This window comes from Trachurus trachurus, assembly GCF_905171665.1.
Source record: "Trachurus trachurus genome assembly, chromosome: 21".
NCBI classification, from domain to species: domain Eukaryota; kingdom Metazoa; phylum Chordata; class Actinopteri; order Carangiformes; family Carangidae; genus Trachurus; species Trachurus trachurus.
Genome location: NC_139899.1, coordinates 9783240 through 9796474, shown reverse-complemented (window position 1 = coordinate 9796474; position 13235 = coordinate 9783240). Strand labels below are relative to the sequence as shown.

The 13235-nt window shown below is 40.8% G+C and overlaps 1 protein-coding gene across 4 annotated transcripts in view; it reads right to left on the bottom strand.

The window, feature by feature from the left end:
- Positions 1–13235, bottom strand: part of LOC311004609 (partitioning defective 3 homolog B-like) — a 199565-nt gene that overhangs the window by 52122 nt on the left and 134208 nt on the right. For 3 of the 4 annotated variants that reach the window (XM_083996723.1, XM_083996726.1, XM_083996725.1), the window contains exon 23: positions 491–611. In XM_083996723.1, the coding sequence (XP_083852849.1) occupies positions 491–611 (121 nt within the window). The remainder of the gene's footprint in view (positions 1–490; positions 612–13235) is intronic. The other variant, XM_083996724.1, reaches the window with a different exon arrangement.

Genomic DNA, 13235 nt, shown 5'->3' with positions numbered 1-13235 from the left:
ATACGACGTGGCAGATGTGTTTTGGAGCTTTTTTCTTTCTTTTCCTTTTTTTTTTACAGCATGACTCAGGCAGACTGAGATCAGACGTGAATCTGTGAGGACGTGACTATGAACCTGCGATTTGAAAAACAGTACCTGCGAGATGACAAGCAAGCAAAACCTCCACTTATCTCCTCCGTGCCTCTTCCTCGGTGAAAAGTGGATCATATCAGTCCTATCAGCTCAGTGCCTGCAGGAGCCATTCACGTCAAAGAGCAACTCGCGACTGACAGCTAAAGGGCCTTGATCACTCGACAGACGTAATAAAACGTACTAGTGTGTGTTCTGGTGACAGACACACTGATGGGATTATTAATAAAAATGTGGGGATAGGAAAAATAAAAAAAGTTGAAATGAAGAGACTGCGAGGAGATTTACCAGATCTACACTTCAGCAGACTGCTTTGTGTTTCTGTGTGTGTCCATATGAAGTGTGCATCAAAGCTCCTTACCCTGTGTGCTTCGTTTTCGTGCCCTCTGCGTCGAGGGTCCAGCTCCTCATAAGGTGGAACCATTCCTTCTCTTCTAGCCTGCTGGTACTCTCTCCTTAGCTGCTGGATCCTGTCCACGCTGCTGCACACGGACACACGAAAGAAAAAGGAGACGGAAATGTTCAGAGAAATAAAGTTTCAGGTCGTTGTGAACAAAGAAAATGCGAGAGTGGAGAATATTCAGACCCCACAGGATCAGGAATGGAGCCAAAAACAGTGTAAATTCAGAATTGTATTTCTTTATTTTGCATAAATATATCATAGTATGAACAATTATTATGATTGGGATGTGCTAAGGGGAGGTATGAAACCCAAAAGGGCTTATATGAAAACCTCACCCATAAGAATGAAAACCTCAGCCAGAATCAATTTGGAATCAATACAGTTATTGGTTAAGTTACTTGATCTTTCTCACATCTGTATCAATATAAAATGAGAAAGCAGATAGCTGCCCTGATGATGAGTCAGCCAACAGAAACCATTAGTTTATCCAAACTGTAATTTCCTCAATATCAGCCTGCAGAAGACTGTAAAAAAATAAAGTCTAAACCCACCTGTATTCGTGCATACCCGCGTGCGTGCAATGTAAGCACACACTACACACACACAACGATCAATCTCTTAACTGTTCTGACTGCCTACATCTATATCTGGATTTCCATGTTTTTGCTTTTTTTTCAGTCTTGCAAAAGGCAAGAAAACAAAAACATCAATCATTCTATGAATATTCTTTCTCTCTGTCAACAGAGGAAATATGCAGCATATCAACACTGAACCCTGGGCACCCTTGTGAGTCATGCACACACATACACACACATCCACTCACCCACACATAATGGAAATATGGGAAGCCATATCATACACATATGTTCCCATATGCACCATTAGAACTGCACTGTGCAATTTCATGAACCAAGCTGGTGGAAGGCGAAAAACACTCTCCCTCTCCTCCATCAGGACTTATGATAAGTCAGTAAAATAGCAACACACTCCCTCTCCCTTTTCTCCAAGGTACGCTGTGAATTACACATTCTGAGAGGTCACACAAAACTGTTGCCGTACCAACAGTAAACACCACAGTGTTACATGAATATTGATCCATTTCAGATATTTGCTTTTGCGAAAATCGGAAATCTCCAGTTGAGAGAAGGGTTATTTCAACAATGTAAAATCGCTGCACGAACCCAATGTCTAGACTTCGGCTTGTAAAAAAAATGTTTTACACTGAGCGAAACCCTGTAAAATCAGGGATAACTCTGCTCTGGAGGGAGCTTCAGTCAACACTGGGCTACAGCTCGGGATATTCCATCCCTGACCAGGAGCTGAAGCCCAGCAGTAAAGAGTAGTCATGTTTATAGAATAAATTGTATAAATGAATATTAACTAATCTCACATATGAGGACAATAAGGCTGTGTATCACATTTCCTGTATGTAAAAATGTGTCTTTGCGCAGAAAGACTTCTTCACTGATTTAACATTGACTGTGTGTTTACTCTTCATGGTGTCTTTCTCTGAAAACCTGCAATTCAGTGAGTCAGTGTCTGTTCAGCCCACAAAAACAGATTAGCTAAGAAAAGGGAAAAACACCTAAGTCCATGTATGTCCAGCTATCGACAGACAGAGACATTCCACAGTGATGAGGGCGGACAGGGGGGAAAAAGTGAATTACACCATATTACATACCACCAGCGATGTAACAAAAGGATTAGCAACATGACAGACAAAGACGTGGCACATTGGCATATTAGTAAGCAGACTTTAAGTGTTCCCATTGTCTACAAGCCTGAACACAAAACCCTTATCAATATGACTCACTGGAGCTTTTTTACCTTTAAAATTGTGGCATTAGCTCTTCTTCTCAATGCTAAATCATAGTTTTCAGTCACTGATGTTTGTCCCTTTACAAGTTTATTTTCCTCTGCCTCCATTTTTCTTTTACCTGTTCTGTTTCCTACCCCTTCACCCCCTCCTCTCTTTGAAACCATGAACCAAGAGAGCTGTGAGAATGAGTGTAATATCCACAGCTCTGAAAACACATTACACTCAGTCACACATCACCAATCATGTCCACTGCATGCAGCCTCACCCTCACGTTTCAACATGACTTTTTGTTTGAATGTCTCTTTGTTAGCATCTTCATCCACCAGAGTGTCTCTCCTTAAAAGCTGAATATAGTGTCTTTTTATTATGCTAATTAAAAAAAATAAAAAATAAACTATGAAATACAGAATAGTGATCTGACCCCGTCTATCATTGATACTCTCTCTCTCTTTTTTTTTCAATTTCAGACTGGAGGTGTGGGAGTCATATAGCGGATTGAGAGAAGCTGCATTTATGTTCAGTGCAGTATATCAAGAACTGCAATGTGCGTCTGTGTTTGTTTCTGCTCCATGTTCTAGCTGCAGAGAGAAAGACAGCTGTGTCAGCAGTAACACAATGCATTCACTAAGCAAAGAGGAGATTTGAAGCACAGTGAAATCAAATGCTAAAAACACGTATTTTAGTCTTGATTGTCCTTTTGTTTCTCTGTTCTGTTCACTTAACATTTTCTTTTCAATTTACCCTTTACAGTTATCTTGATTTTTTTTGTTGCTAGTTTAAAAAGTGAGTAAATCCAATGAGTTTCATTTTCTTTCTTTCTTTTTTTCTCTAACACCCAGACCAGTCATGGAAAAACTGGCTGACTGACTGAGAGATCAAGTTACACCACTGATCAGCCAAGTGTTGGATTTTCCCCATCACATTCTAATGTTGTCTCGCCAGTGTTGCACTTTTGATGGTTTACAAACTTTTCAGACTCATTTGGTAACTTTTGACAGAAGAGAATCGTCATCAGCATGGCAGATGGCTTTAAGGTGACTGCTGGTTAACATATATAGTGATTGGGCTATGTATCTCAGGGAATAGGAGGGAAGCAAACAGATAGAGGGGCTGAAACTGGCTCACCAGGCAGAATGCAAATACTAGGCGATGATGGAAGTCAGAGTATTACATCATCTACAGTAGCAACATTAGCAAGTTTACCAGAAAACTTGAGCTACTCTGCTCACAGTTCCATATCCAAAACAGGTTTTGACCTTCTTTCATTCATTTCAATCAATTCCTTATTGTGCTCATTATCTTGTAACGTCCCACAGCTTCCATTTGCTCTCATCTGACCCCTCCTTTCTGACTCATGAGTTACAGCCAAAACATGTCATTCTTGAGTCCAAGTGGAGGCTTACGACAAATTTGTGGAAATTCCCTTGAGGTAGTTGAGATACTGTGTTCATGAAAAAAACAGGAGGAACTGATGAACAGCTTAAAAAACACAATCCAATAGCCAGCTGATGCAGAGAGGTTATGAAAAAAAACGAAGAACTGGAGCAAACGAGAGAAGCAGGAGTTTGCTGCAGTTTTCCCAGCAGTCTCACTCCGACACAAACACACACAGTTACACTTTCCCTCTGCTGAATACACAGCTGTCTAGGTATGGCTGATGTCTGTGAAGTTGTTACATTAACCGTTTATGGCAGAATGTAATATGCAATGCTCAAACAGTCGTGTGGTCAAAGTTGTAGAGACTCGACCGTTTTCACTGTTTATTCTCTCTGTCATATTCTGTTTGGAGTACTTTCTTCTTTGCGGTGCTTTCTCATGTTTATGTATTGCAGTAGAAATGATTTGTGTCACGAGGAGCACCAAATGATACACAAGTCATGCAAATACGCTCAGACACACACAGACACACACACACACACACACACTCACCCTCTGCTCTAGTTTATTGACCGAGGGCCTGGGAGAATAGGGTGGTAAAATGTACACAACATTCATTTTATGCCCACAGATGCATGCACACACACATTCTCGCACAAAGGGTACTTTACACGATTTATAACCCCACACAGAGGGAAGATGGTGCGCTCAAGAAGAAATAAATATGATAAACACAGACATACATAAAGCAGCAAACACACACACACACATTTTGCACATAAGTATGCAAACATTTCAATGACCACATACTGAGGAAGTGAGGAAGTTATTGATCAGCTTTGGAGAACAAGTAAGCTATAAAAGAGGGAGAATTGTATGACTTCACTTTTTAACTACCATTGCGGTCATTACACACCACTAACATTGATTCATGTGGTCGTCATGTGGCCACAGCATTGTTCCATGTGTACGTTAAACCCAGCACTGAATGTCAACACTTTTTCTACCAATACATTCACATGGGAAACAACTATAGACGGGTCAAGTCATGCATGTCGCAATATAAGGGCTGGAGTCCACAGCCTGGAATAAAAGTCATATGAAAGGTTTATGGGTTTCAAAATAAAAGCAGAGGTTTACCCCAGAAAGAACAAACTCTTTTCTCTCTCTCTCTCTCGCAAATATGAGCACACACACATGCAACGAGAGAGAGAGAGAGAAAGATCAATCTCTTGCTCTGCTCTGTCAAACCAATAATAATTCTATAAATGTTTAAACTCAGAGTCTGAAACCGGGCATAGCTGTTAATAATGCTGCTATTAATAATTGAGGGGCTTTGTTCCATTAATAATGCCCTAAAATACATCAATGTCCACATTAAAGGAATACGTTCTTGTCATTAAAGCCTATAAATATTTACAAGACTGGCTATAGGACGTGCAATTTCTTCTTTAAAGTTCTACCTTTTAAACACACGTGTGTGGCTTTGCCTTAAATCAGATTTTGGGATCTTGCCATCTGGATGCGAGATTGTCATGTTGAGGACAGGATGAAGTGTGACATGTGTTCAAAGGTCATGTATATTCCACATTCATTTTTAATGACATAATGTGAGATCTGTCAGATGCTGTGGTAACATCATCTGTTCCAGTGAAATGTACAATGAATATTTATTTAATGTTATGTTAAGTGTAAATACCTTAGATAGGCATGGATGGGTTTAGACTTGACTCAATAACATCTTCAATAATTAAAAACTGTGCAGAGGGATGTGGCCAATCTATTAGCAACACCAGTGGTGGTATCCGAAGGAAAAGCACAGTGATTTGTCTCCAGGAGATCTATTGGCCTTTTTTTGTCCATCAGGGAAATTAATTAAGGAAATAGACAAAGAAAGACAGGGATAGAGGAAAAGATGGATACAGTATAAAAGAAGAAGAGACAGAGAGAAAGGACAGGTCAAGCAAATGCTTTTAGTGTTCCCCAACAGATGACTTTGAGCAGAAAGGTTTCATAAATCTGACAGAAAACGACCAAAGGACAGTCTGACAGACACACCAACACACACATGTAAGTGTCACATACACACACACATGCATGGGCAACACACAGGTGATAGATAGGCTCCTCTTAGATGTACACAGGGGAAATATGTTACTCAGATTCTTGGCTCAGTCTGATTTATTACATCTGTGCGCATATGTGTACATAATGTGTATGTGTGTGGGAGAAGCTAAATGATACATAAATATGTAAAGGAAGCTTTTTGTCATATGGTCTACTGGTATTTCAGTATGGTACAGGTACAACACAGTCAGAGGGAGTAAAATCATACTTTCTAAATGTGTGTGTGTGCCTGGCATTCTTGGAGTGAACATACACAAGGAAAAAAAGGATAAAAGTGCTACCCACTGGCAGAGCTGTTGACCTTCTCAAAAAAGAGTGAAGTCAGATTTCCTTTCATTAGCACAAACACAAAGTCATGATAGCCATTTGGGAGAAATCAATAACGCTTGAAAACATGAACTGCGATCGATTCAAAAGCTTAAGAGGTGGTACAAACTGTATACAAATGGCTCCTTCGCCCTTTTTCAAGAAAAGTGGGAAATTTGTGATTTTGCATCCTGCTGATGTTGATCAATGGAGGAAACAATGTGTTTTTTTTAGAGCTTTAGAAATGTCTGGACCTACAGTACAGACTGTCTCTTGCTTTTCATTGCAGCATGGGATGAGAATTTACTGTACTACTGGAATGAGGCAGCCACCTTCAGGATACAAATTGTGTGGATTAACTTAATTAAACTTGATCACCTGAACATTAAAATAATTATTTGAATCTTTACATCATAAAAATTAATTAATATCTCTGACCTCAAATATGAATGATGTAAAATAATGACATATATCATTTTTAGGGCAGTATCATCCACTGGCAATGGCAGGACTCAGACCACAGTCGATTAACAGTGAGGGAGAACAACAGAGGAAACAAAGCTTAATATTGACTGATGATGACAAGAGGGAGTTGCAGTCTTTTTCTTTCCTCACAGCCGCAAATGAAGGTCTGTATGTGTGTGTGTGTGTGTGTGTGTGTTCTCCCTGATGTCTAGTTGTGGAGTGGAGGATCGTTATCAGACCACAGCAACAGACACAGGTCAATGCATTATCTCTGTCTCTCCCCGTGTCTTGTATCTGTTTCACTCTGCTGCCTGGACACACACCGACAAACACACACTCTCACACACAGGATTACTTGCAAATAACAAAAACAACTTCATCACTGTGAGTTATTGTTCATCATCCGGTTACACGGATATGAGCTTTTTTTTCTTACATTACTGTACATGTTCTGTCGTTCTGACATTTCTGTGATGCATTCGATTTTCTTTTCATATTCCCCTTCACCGTGAGTCATTTAGGGCGGTAAATATTCACAATTCTGTCACTCTTTCTACTTCCAACACCTCCATTCAACCCTCCCTCTCTCTCTCTCTCTCTCTCTCTCTCCTCGTCCCAGCCTCCACAGTTTGCACAGGCAATCATCTCTGCTGTCATTTCCATTCCAACCTTGATACCATCCATCTCTCCATCCCTCCCACTCCATCTTAATCTCTTCATCATCTGCTCATCTCCATCCCCTCTGCCCTGCCTCCGTTTTCCCTCGCCCCGTCTCCACGCCCTTCATCATCTTCCTCCACCTAATCTCCCCAGCTTCTGCTTGGCTCTAATTAGCTGACGTCTCCACTAATGAAGCTTGACAACAAAAGATCACCAATTCTGGCAGGTGGGTCAGAGGGGGGGAAAGAAAGAGAAACAGAGAGAGAGAGAGAGAGGGGGCAAGAACTGACTGAAAGAAAGACTTGGTAATACGCTGCAGTTGTGTGTGTGTGTGTGTGTCACATGTACATGCTGTCAGGTTGCTCCGTTGCACTCCTCTCCTCTACAGGCTAACAGGAAGCGACATGTGTTTTTAAAATGCGGCTGACAGGATATGACACTGCTCCTTACACAGCGCCGTCTAAGCGCGGGGAGTAATTAGCGCTCTATCGACTACTATGACATCAATCAGACTGGCTGTCTAAATGCCTGCGTGCACAAGAGAGAGACACTGGCGGTGGCAAAAAAAAAAAGGAGGCTGGCATCCAATCGTCATGACAATCGGCGTGCACGTGCGTCTTCTGTGTATGTTTCCTCCTGTACAGATTGAAAAGTGTCTGGCATGACATTGTTTAGACAAGCCTTCTTTTGTGCTCGCACATGTGTGTATGTTTGTGACAGACTGAGGGAGGGAGAGCTACAGGTGGTAAACTGGCTGGCATAAAATCATGGAAACAGGCTGTCTGGCTCAACGTTCCCCTTTGACTTGAACAGCCGTGTGTGTGTGTGTGTGTGTGTGTGTGTGTGTGTGTGTGTGTGTGTGTGTGTGTGTGTGTGTGTGTGTGTGTGTGTGTGTGTGGCAGAAAGCCTATTTGCCTAAATGCCTCTGCCAACCACATAAGCTGTAGATGGCATCTCTGTAAAGCTGGATTTACACTAGATGCGAGGGGTTAACAGCTGTCCTATCATCACACACACCAACAGCCGAGGAGGGTTTGATTGAGTCCAGTGTTTATATTCAATTTATTGAACAGCTGATTAAGTTTGTTATGAAGAATGAAGTTCATGAAGTAGACTGGACTAGAAGACTGGAGGACTGAGAGTTGAAAACAAATGTCAGTTTATGTCTTCACTGTAACAGAGTGAGGATCACTAGGAACTATAGGGATGGGCGATATGGACTAAAAAAAGTATCACGATAATTTCTGGCATTTATCCCGGTAACGATAAAAGTGACGATAAAAAATACCACTTCACCTGTACTGCAAAACTGTAATGACTCAAATCAAACAAGTTTGAAATGTGAGGACAGATTGAACATTTATTCAAATGCTGGAGCCTCGTTTAGCAACGAGCTCCTCGCTCTCAGCTCCGCCTTCCGCCATGTTTGTTATTGTTCTTCACACAACGTCACACAACGTCATCAACGGGAGTAAATCTGAATACAATAAAGTAAAAAAAAAAAAAAAACGTCATCAACTGGAATTTATCGTTATTACCGCAATATGACAAATTCTTATCGTGGGGAAATTTTTTGACGGTATATCGCAAACGGTAAAATATTGCCCATTCCTACTAGGAACTGAAGGTGGAGCTGTAGTGGCGATGATTATGTTGGATATACAAAATTTAAAAAAAGGTGCAGGTTACTGAGTTATTCTATAACCTGCTTTGTTTTGTTATCACTCATGTGTTTTATTTAGTCCAACAAAATGTAGCATGCGTTCAAACTGACCAACCAGTCGTTGTGGTTTTCCTGTGGCATCACTGTGACCCTGTGAACACTCTTTGTACTCGGTCCCTATTATCTTCAGTGTGAGTTTCCCTAATTAAGCAACAGCATGTGTTGTTGCTGCCATTAAAACCACCAACAAAACTGTTTTGTTAACAATTAACGTTAACGCAGATATCAAGCTATATCAAAGGCATTAATAGGTTACTTCAAAGCCCAATGGGAAAACGAGAGCTGCTGTAGGAAAACATGCAGGTTCAGATCCAAACAGCAGTAAAATAACCACACATCAAAGCTCAGTGTTGTGTGTACAGTCATAAACATGACTTTTTTTCCCCATCATTGTAAGTTTTAGACCATTTAACAGTTCATTGTAGTTTAAAAAAGTCTCTTCAGTTGACCTTTACTTCACATGACCTCTTTTTCATTCCCACTGTCATTTTGTTTGCCTATTATGCAAATATTTGATAGCCTTGAGGACTCAACCAGTAGTTTTATTAGATTTAGTTGATCAAAACCCATATCATAATCCTAATAACATGAATAATTCCACCCAAACCAAAGTTTAACATGTGTTGTTCTGTCCTAGTGAGTTTTCATTTTGTCAAAGGTCTCTACTGTAGGTATACTGTAGACACAATTATGAGGTTATATGATGTGGAGGAGAAAAGTATACAGAAAAATACAAAGAAATAAGAAATAACCTCTTTGTAAATAGGAAATGAGATCCAAGATGTATAATAATATACACAAAAACCTCAGAAAAAACAGTGTGTGTGCGTGTTGCTTAGCTACAGTTCGCCATTCCTGACATTTCAACCTCACATTTTATTAAACCGTACCACATACAGGGTGAAAGGGAAAAGACAAACATCTATATAGATGCAAAACAACATGAAAGACGTGTACAAAGCTAATTCAGTCACTGACTGTATACCTTTTGTATTTCCAAACTTTCAGTGTGTTCCTGAGTTGTGTGTCCTTTCAAGAGCCTGAGTGTATGTGCCCATGTGTCCTTTTTACCATGTACGTGCTTGATCGCGGACGGATGTCCTTTGCATGGAATTTATTTTTCATTGAGAACTACTTCTGCAAATACGAGAGGCGGAAATCATAAATGAGAGGAAGAGAGTGCAACAGGGGGAAAGAGAGACCCAGAAAGGGTCTATTGACAGAAAGAGAGCAAGGGGGAGGAAGGGATGGGGCAGATGAGTGCCTCTTGAGAGCTTTTCCTTATTAGCCAAGCTGAATCATGCGCTTTGAGTCCGGAAAGCACACACTCTGGCCCTTTTCTCGTCTGCTAACCATCGCTCGCCCCCCATCTCTTTTTTATTCCTCTTTTCTAGCCCTCTTCACATTCTCTACTCCCAGCTTCTCAGTTCACTTTATCCCTTTATTTTGTCCACTTTCCCATCTCCATTTTTCAGTCTAATGTGGCCTTTCAGGTCCGGTCATTCACTGACCCCGCCGCCTCATTCTCCTTGCATGTCTTTGCTCCGTCCACCTCTTTCCCCATTTCAACTGTTGAATTATCCCAAAACACCCACTTATCCTCTCTTCGCCTCTGAATCCCCAGCTAACTCCTCTTTTCTGCCCACTAGTTGATCCACTTTTCTTATCCCAGCAATTATTCGGGTCCACTCATGTCTCCTTCCAGTGTACAAAATTTGGACCCCATATTGTCATCCTCTTCTTTCATTTTTTTTTTTTGTCAGCTCTAAACGTGCAACAACCCTGAATCATTTCTTTATCCTCCTTTTCTTCTGTCGCACCTTTTGTCCTCCATCTCCACTGCTCTCTATCCCTCTCTTCCTGCTTTTACATTTAAATCCCATCTTTTTCGCTGGCGCTTCCACTGACTAATTTGTTCCTTTAGCTCCAAACCCATTCTAGGTCTCTCCTCGACATACCTCTCTTCTGTTTCACTGCTTCCTGTTTCTTTCTTCAATTTCCCTTCCTCTCTATTTGTAATCCTGCTTAACCTCCTTCTTTACCTCCTGTGAGTCACAAAACACTCCAAACTTCTCCTTCATATTCGTCATGGTCCTTCAACCCACTTGCGTCTCTCAGTTTTTTAAATTCGCTGAAAAGCCCATTCTTTTTTCCAAAGGCTCTCTACAATAATGACATTTTTTCATACCTACGTAAAGACATGAGTCCTTAAGAAAGAAAGAAAGAAAGAAAAATTAAGAAAGAAAGAAAGAAAGAATATTCTGCTCCAATTACTGTAGTAAGTGAACACTTGTTTTTTTCAGTTTCATCAATTAAAACTAATAGACCTTACACACCTTGCATCAAAATGTCTAAGTCTTCATAGCAGTTCCTACATCAAAAATACATACCGGTAAATAAATAAAAACAAAGAGCCACATGAAGATGTGGCAAGTCTTGCATTAGATTCTTGTAAAAATGTCTAAAATGAAAACCTGACAAATAAAACCAAATATAGACTTTTATCTGTGCATTTTATGATTGTGTTTTCTCACTAATGAGCTTTATTTAATCATATATAATCTGCTTTAATGCTAATTAGCACCAAAATAATGCGGACCTACCATGCAATAGGAAAAAGACAAATCGTATAACAAACACACACCAGAAGCAAACACCGCACAAAGACTAATTAGCTACAAGAAGAAAGTGATGTGAAATACAGCACAGACACACCTTGCACTCAGCTCCCTCCAGGTGTGTGTGTGTGTGTGTGAAAAGTGTGCAAGAGAGTCAGTATGTATGACTGTTAGAAAAAAAGGAAAATAAAAGCCCTGTGTGTGTGTGTGTGTGTTTGTGTGTGAGAGAGGCAGAGAGTCTGCGTGTGTGGCACTCAATAAGCTTGAGAGAATGTCTGATTAATTAACATGGAGGAAAGAAAGCCTCTCCAGTGACTGGCCAAGCAATACTAAAAGCTCATCTCTCAATCCTGTATGAGCTCCCTCTATGTCTCTCTTGGTCTCCATTTCACCATCACTGACTCTTAGTGCACATTTCACAGTGTACTCTGTGAAGTAAAACAAGATCAACAAGATCATTTACATCTAAACACGTCTAGGGAACTACGGCGCATTTCTACAGCTGTCTTTGTGTAGCGTTTTAGCAGCATAATAAGGAAAGAGCGTTACTGTATAGTATGATATAAAACAGTAAGAGGGCGGCTGCCTGCGTCTTCCGGCGAAAACGGCAAAAGTTTGCTGGAGTTTGCTTAGAGTTTTCTCGCAATAGCAGATGGTGGGATGGATGAGTGAAAGCCAATGGCAAAATTGCTTCCATCGTGTTTATCCTCTTTAGTCGAGCAAACCCAAAAACAAACACAAATAGAGCGACCTCGGAATGGGGCACAGCGGGAATTTTTGTGGCAGAACTCTGTGTAGTGGTTATCAATCCAGCAGAGGTTTACTCTGCATAATACAACTACTGCTGAAAGGATTATAGAGGAGCAATTGATAATCTGACATGTTTTCAGTACATGCATACTGTATAAATACATAATACCACTTACATTACACAGTATCATCTCAGATGGAGGTTTATTGGCCACAGAGTTGAATTAACACATCTCTGATGTGGTGTTAAAACAAGCAGCAGAATAGGCAAAGACATCTTCATGACAGGTATTAATCGCCTTAGGTAAGGAGGAGTAATGTGTTCTACTTGTCAGATGTTAACCAAACGCCCTGTATACCTTTCTTTTCCTTCGTTTTGTTCGTCTTTTTTTCCGTTATTTGCTCTCTACTTAGCTTTCACTCATGTGCAACAGTACCTCTCTCTCTCTCAAGCTGCCTCCACTCTCGTCTCTCAGGCTGATTGTTTTCTAATTGGTGGAGTGCCAGAGGTCGTGGTTGTTATGGTAACCTGTAAGGGGCCCTTGGAAGGGTTAGATGATGGTAGTGGTGGTGGTTGGGTGAGGGTAGGAAGGGGCACCCACTCAAGAAAACTGAGGGCAGCACTCATTCAAGGCTTAGGTGGTCACTTCAGAAAATGGACTGTGTGCGTGTGTCTGGATGTGTGTGTTTGACATCCCAACTACCTCAGCTTTGTACATGCGCCTAAGTGTCTGAGTGCACAGGAGGGAGAAAATGGTTCTAGTGAGAGGAGGGGAGATGTGTGTATGTGTGTGTGTGTGTGTGTGTTCAAATTTTTCTGAAGAGCTCCTTTGTTTGAGTCCTTTTCTCTCCAACCCT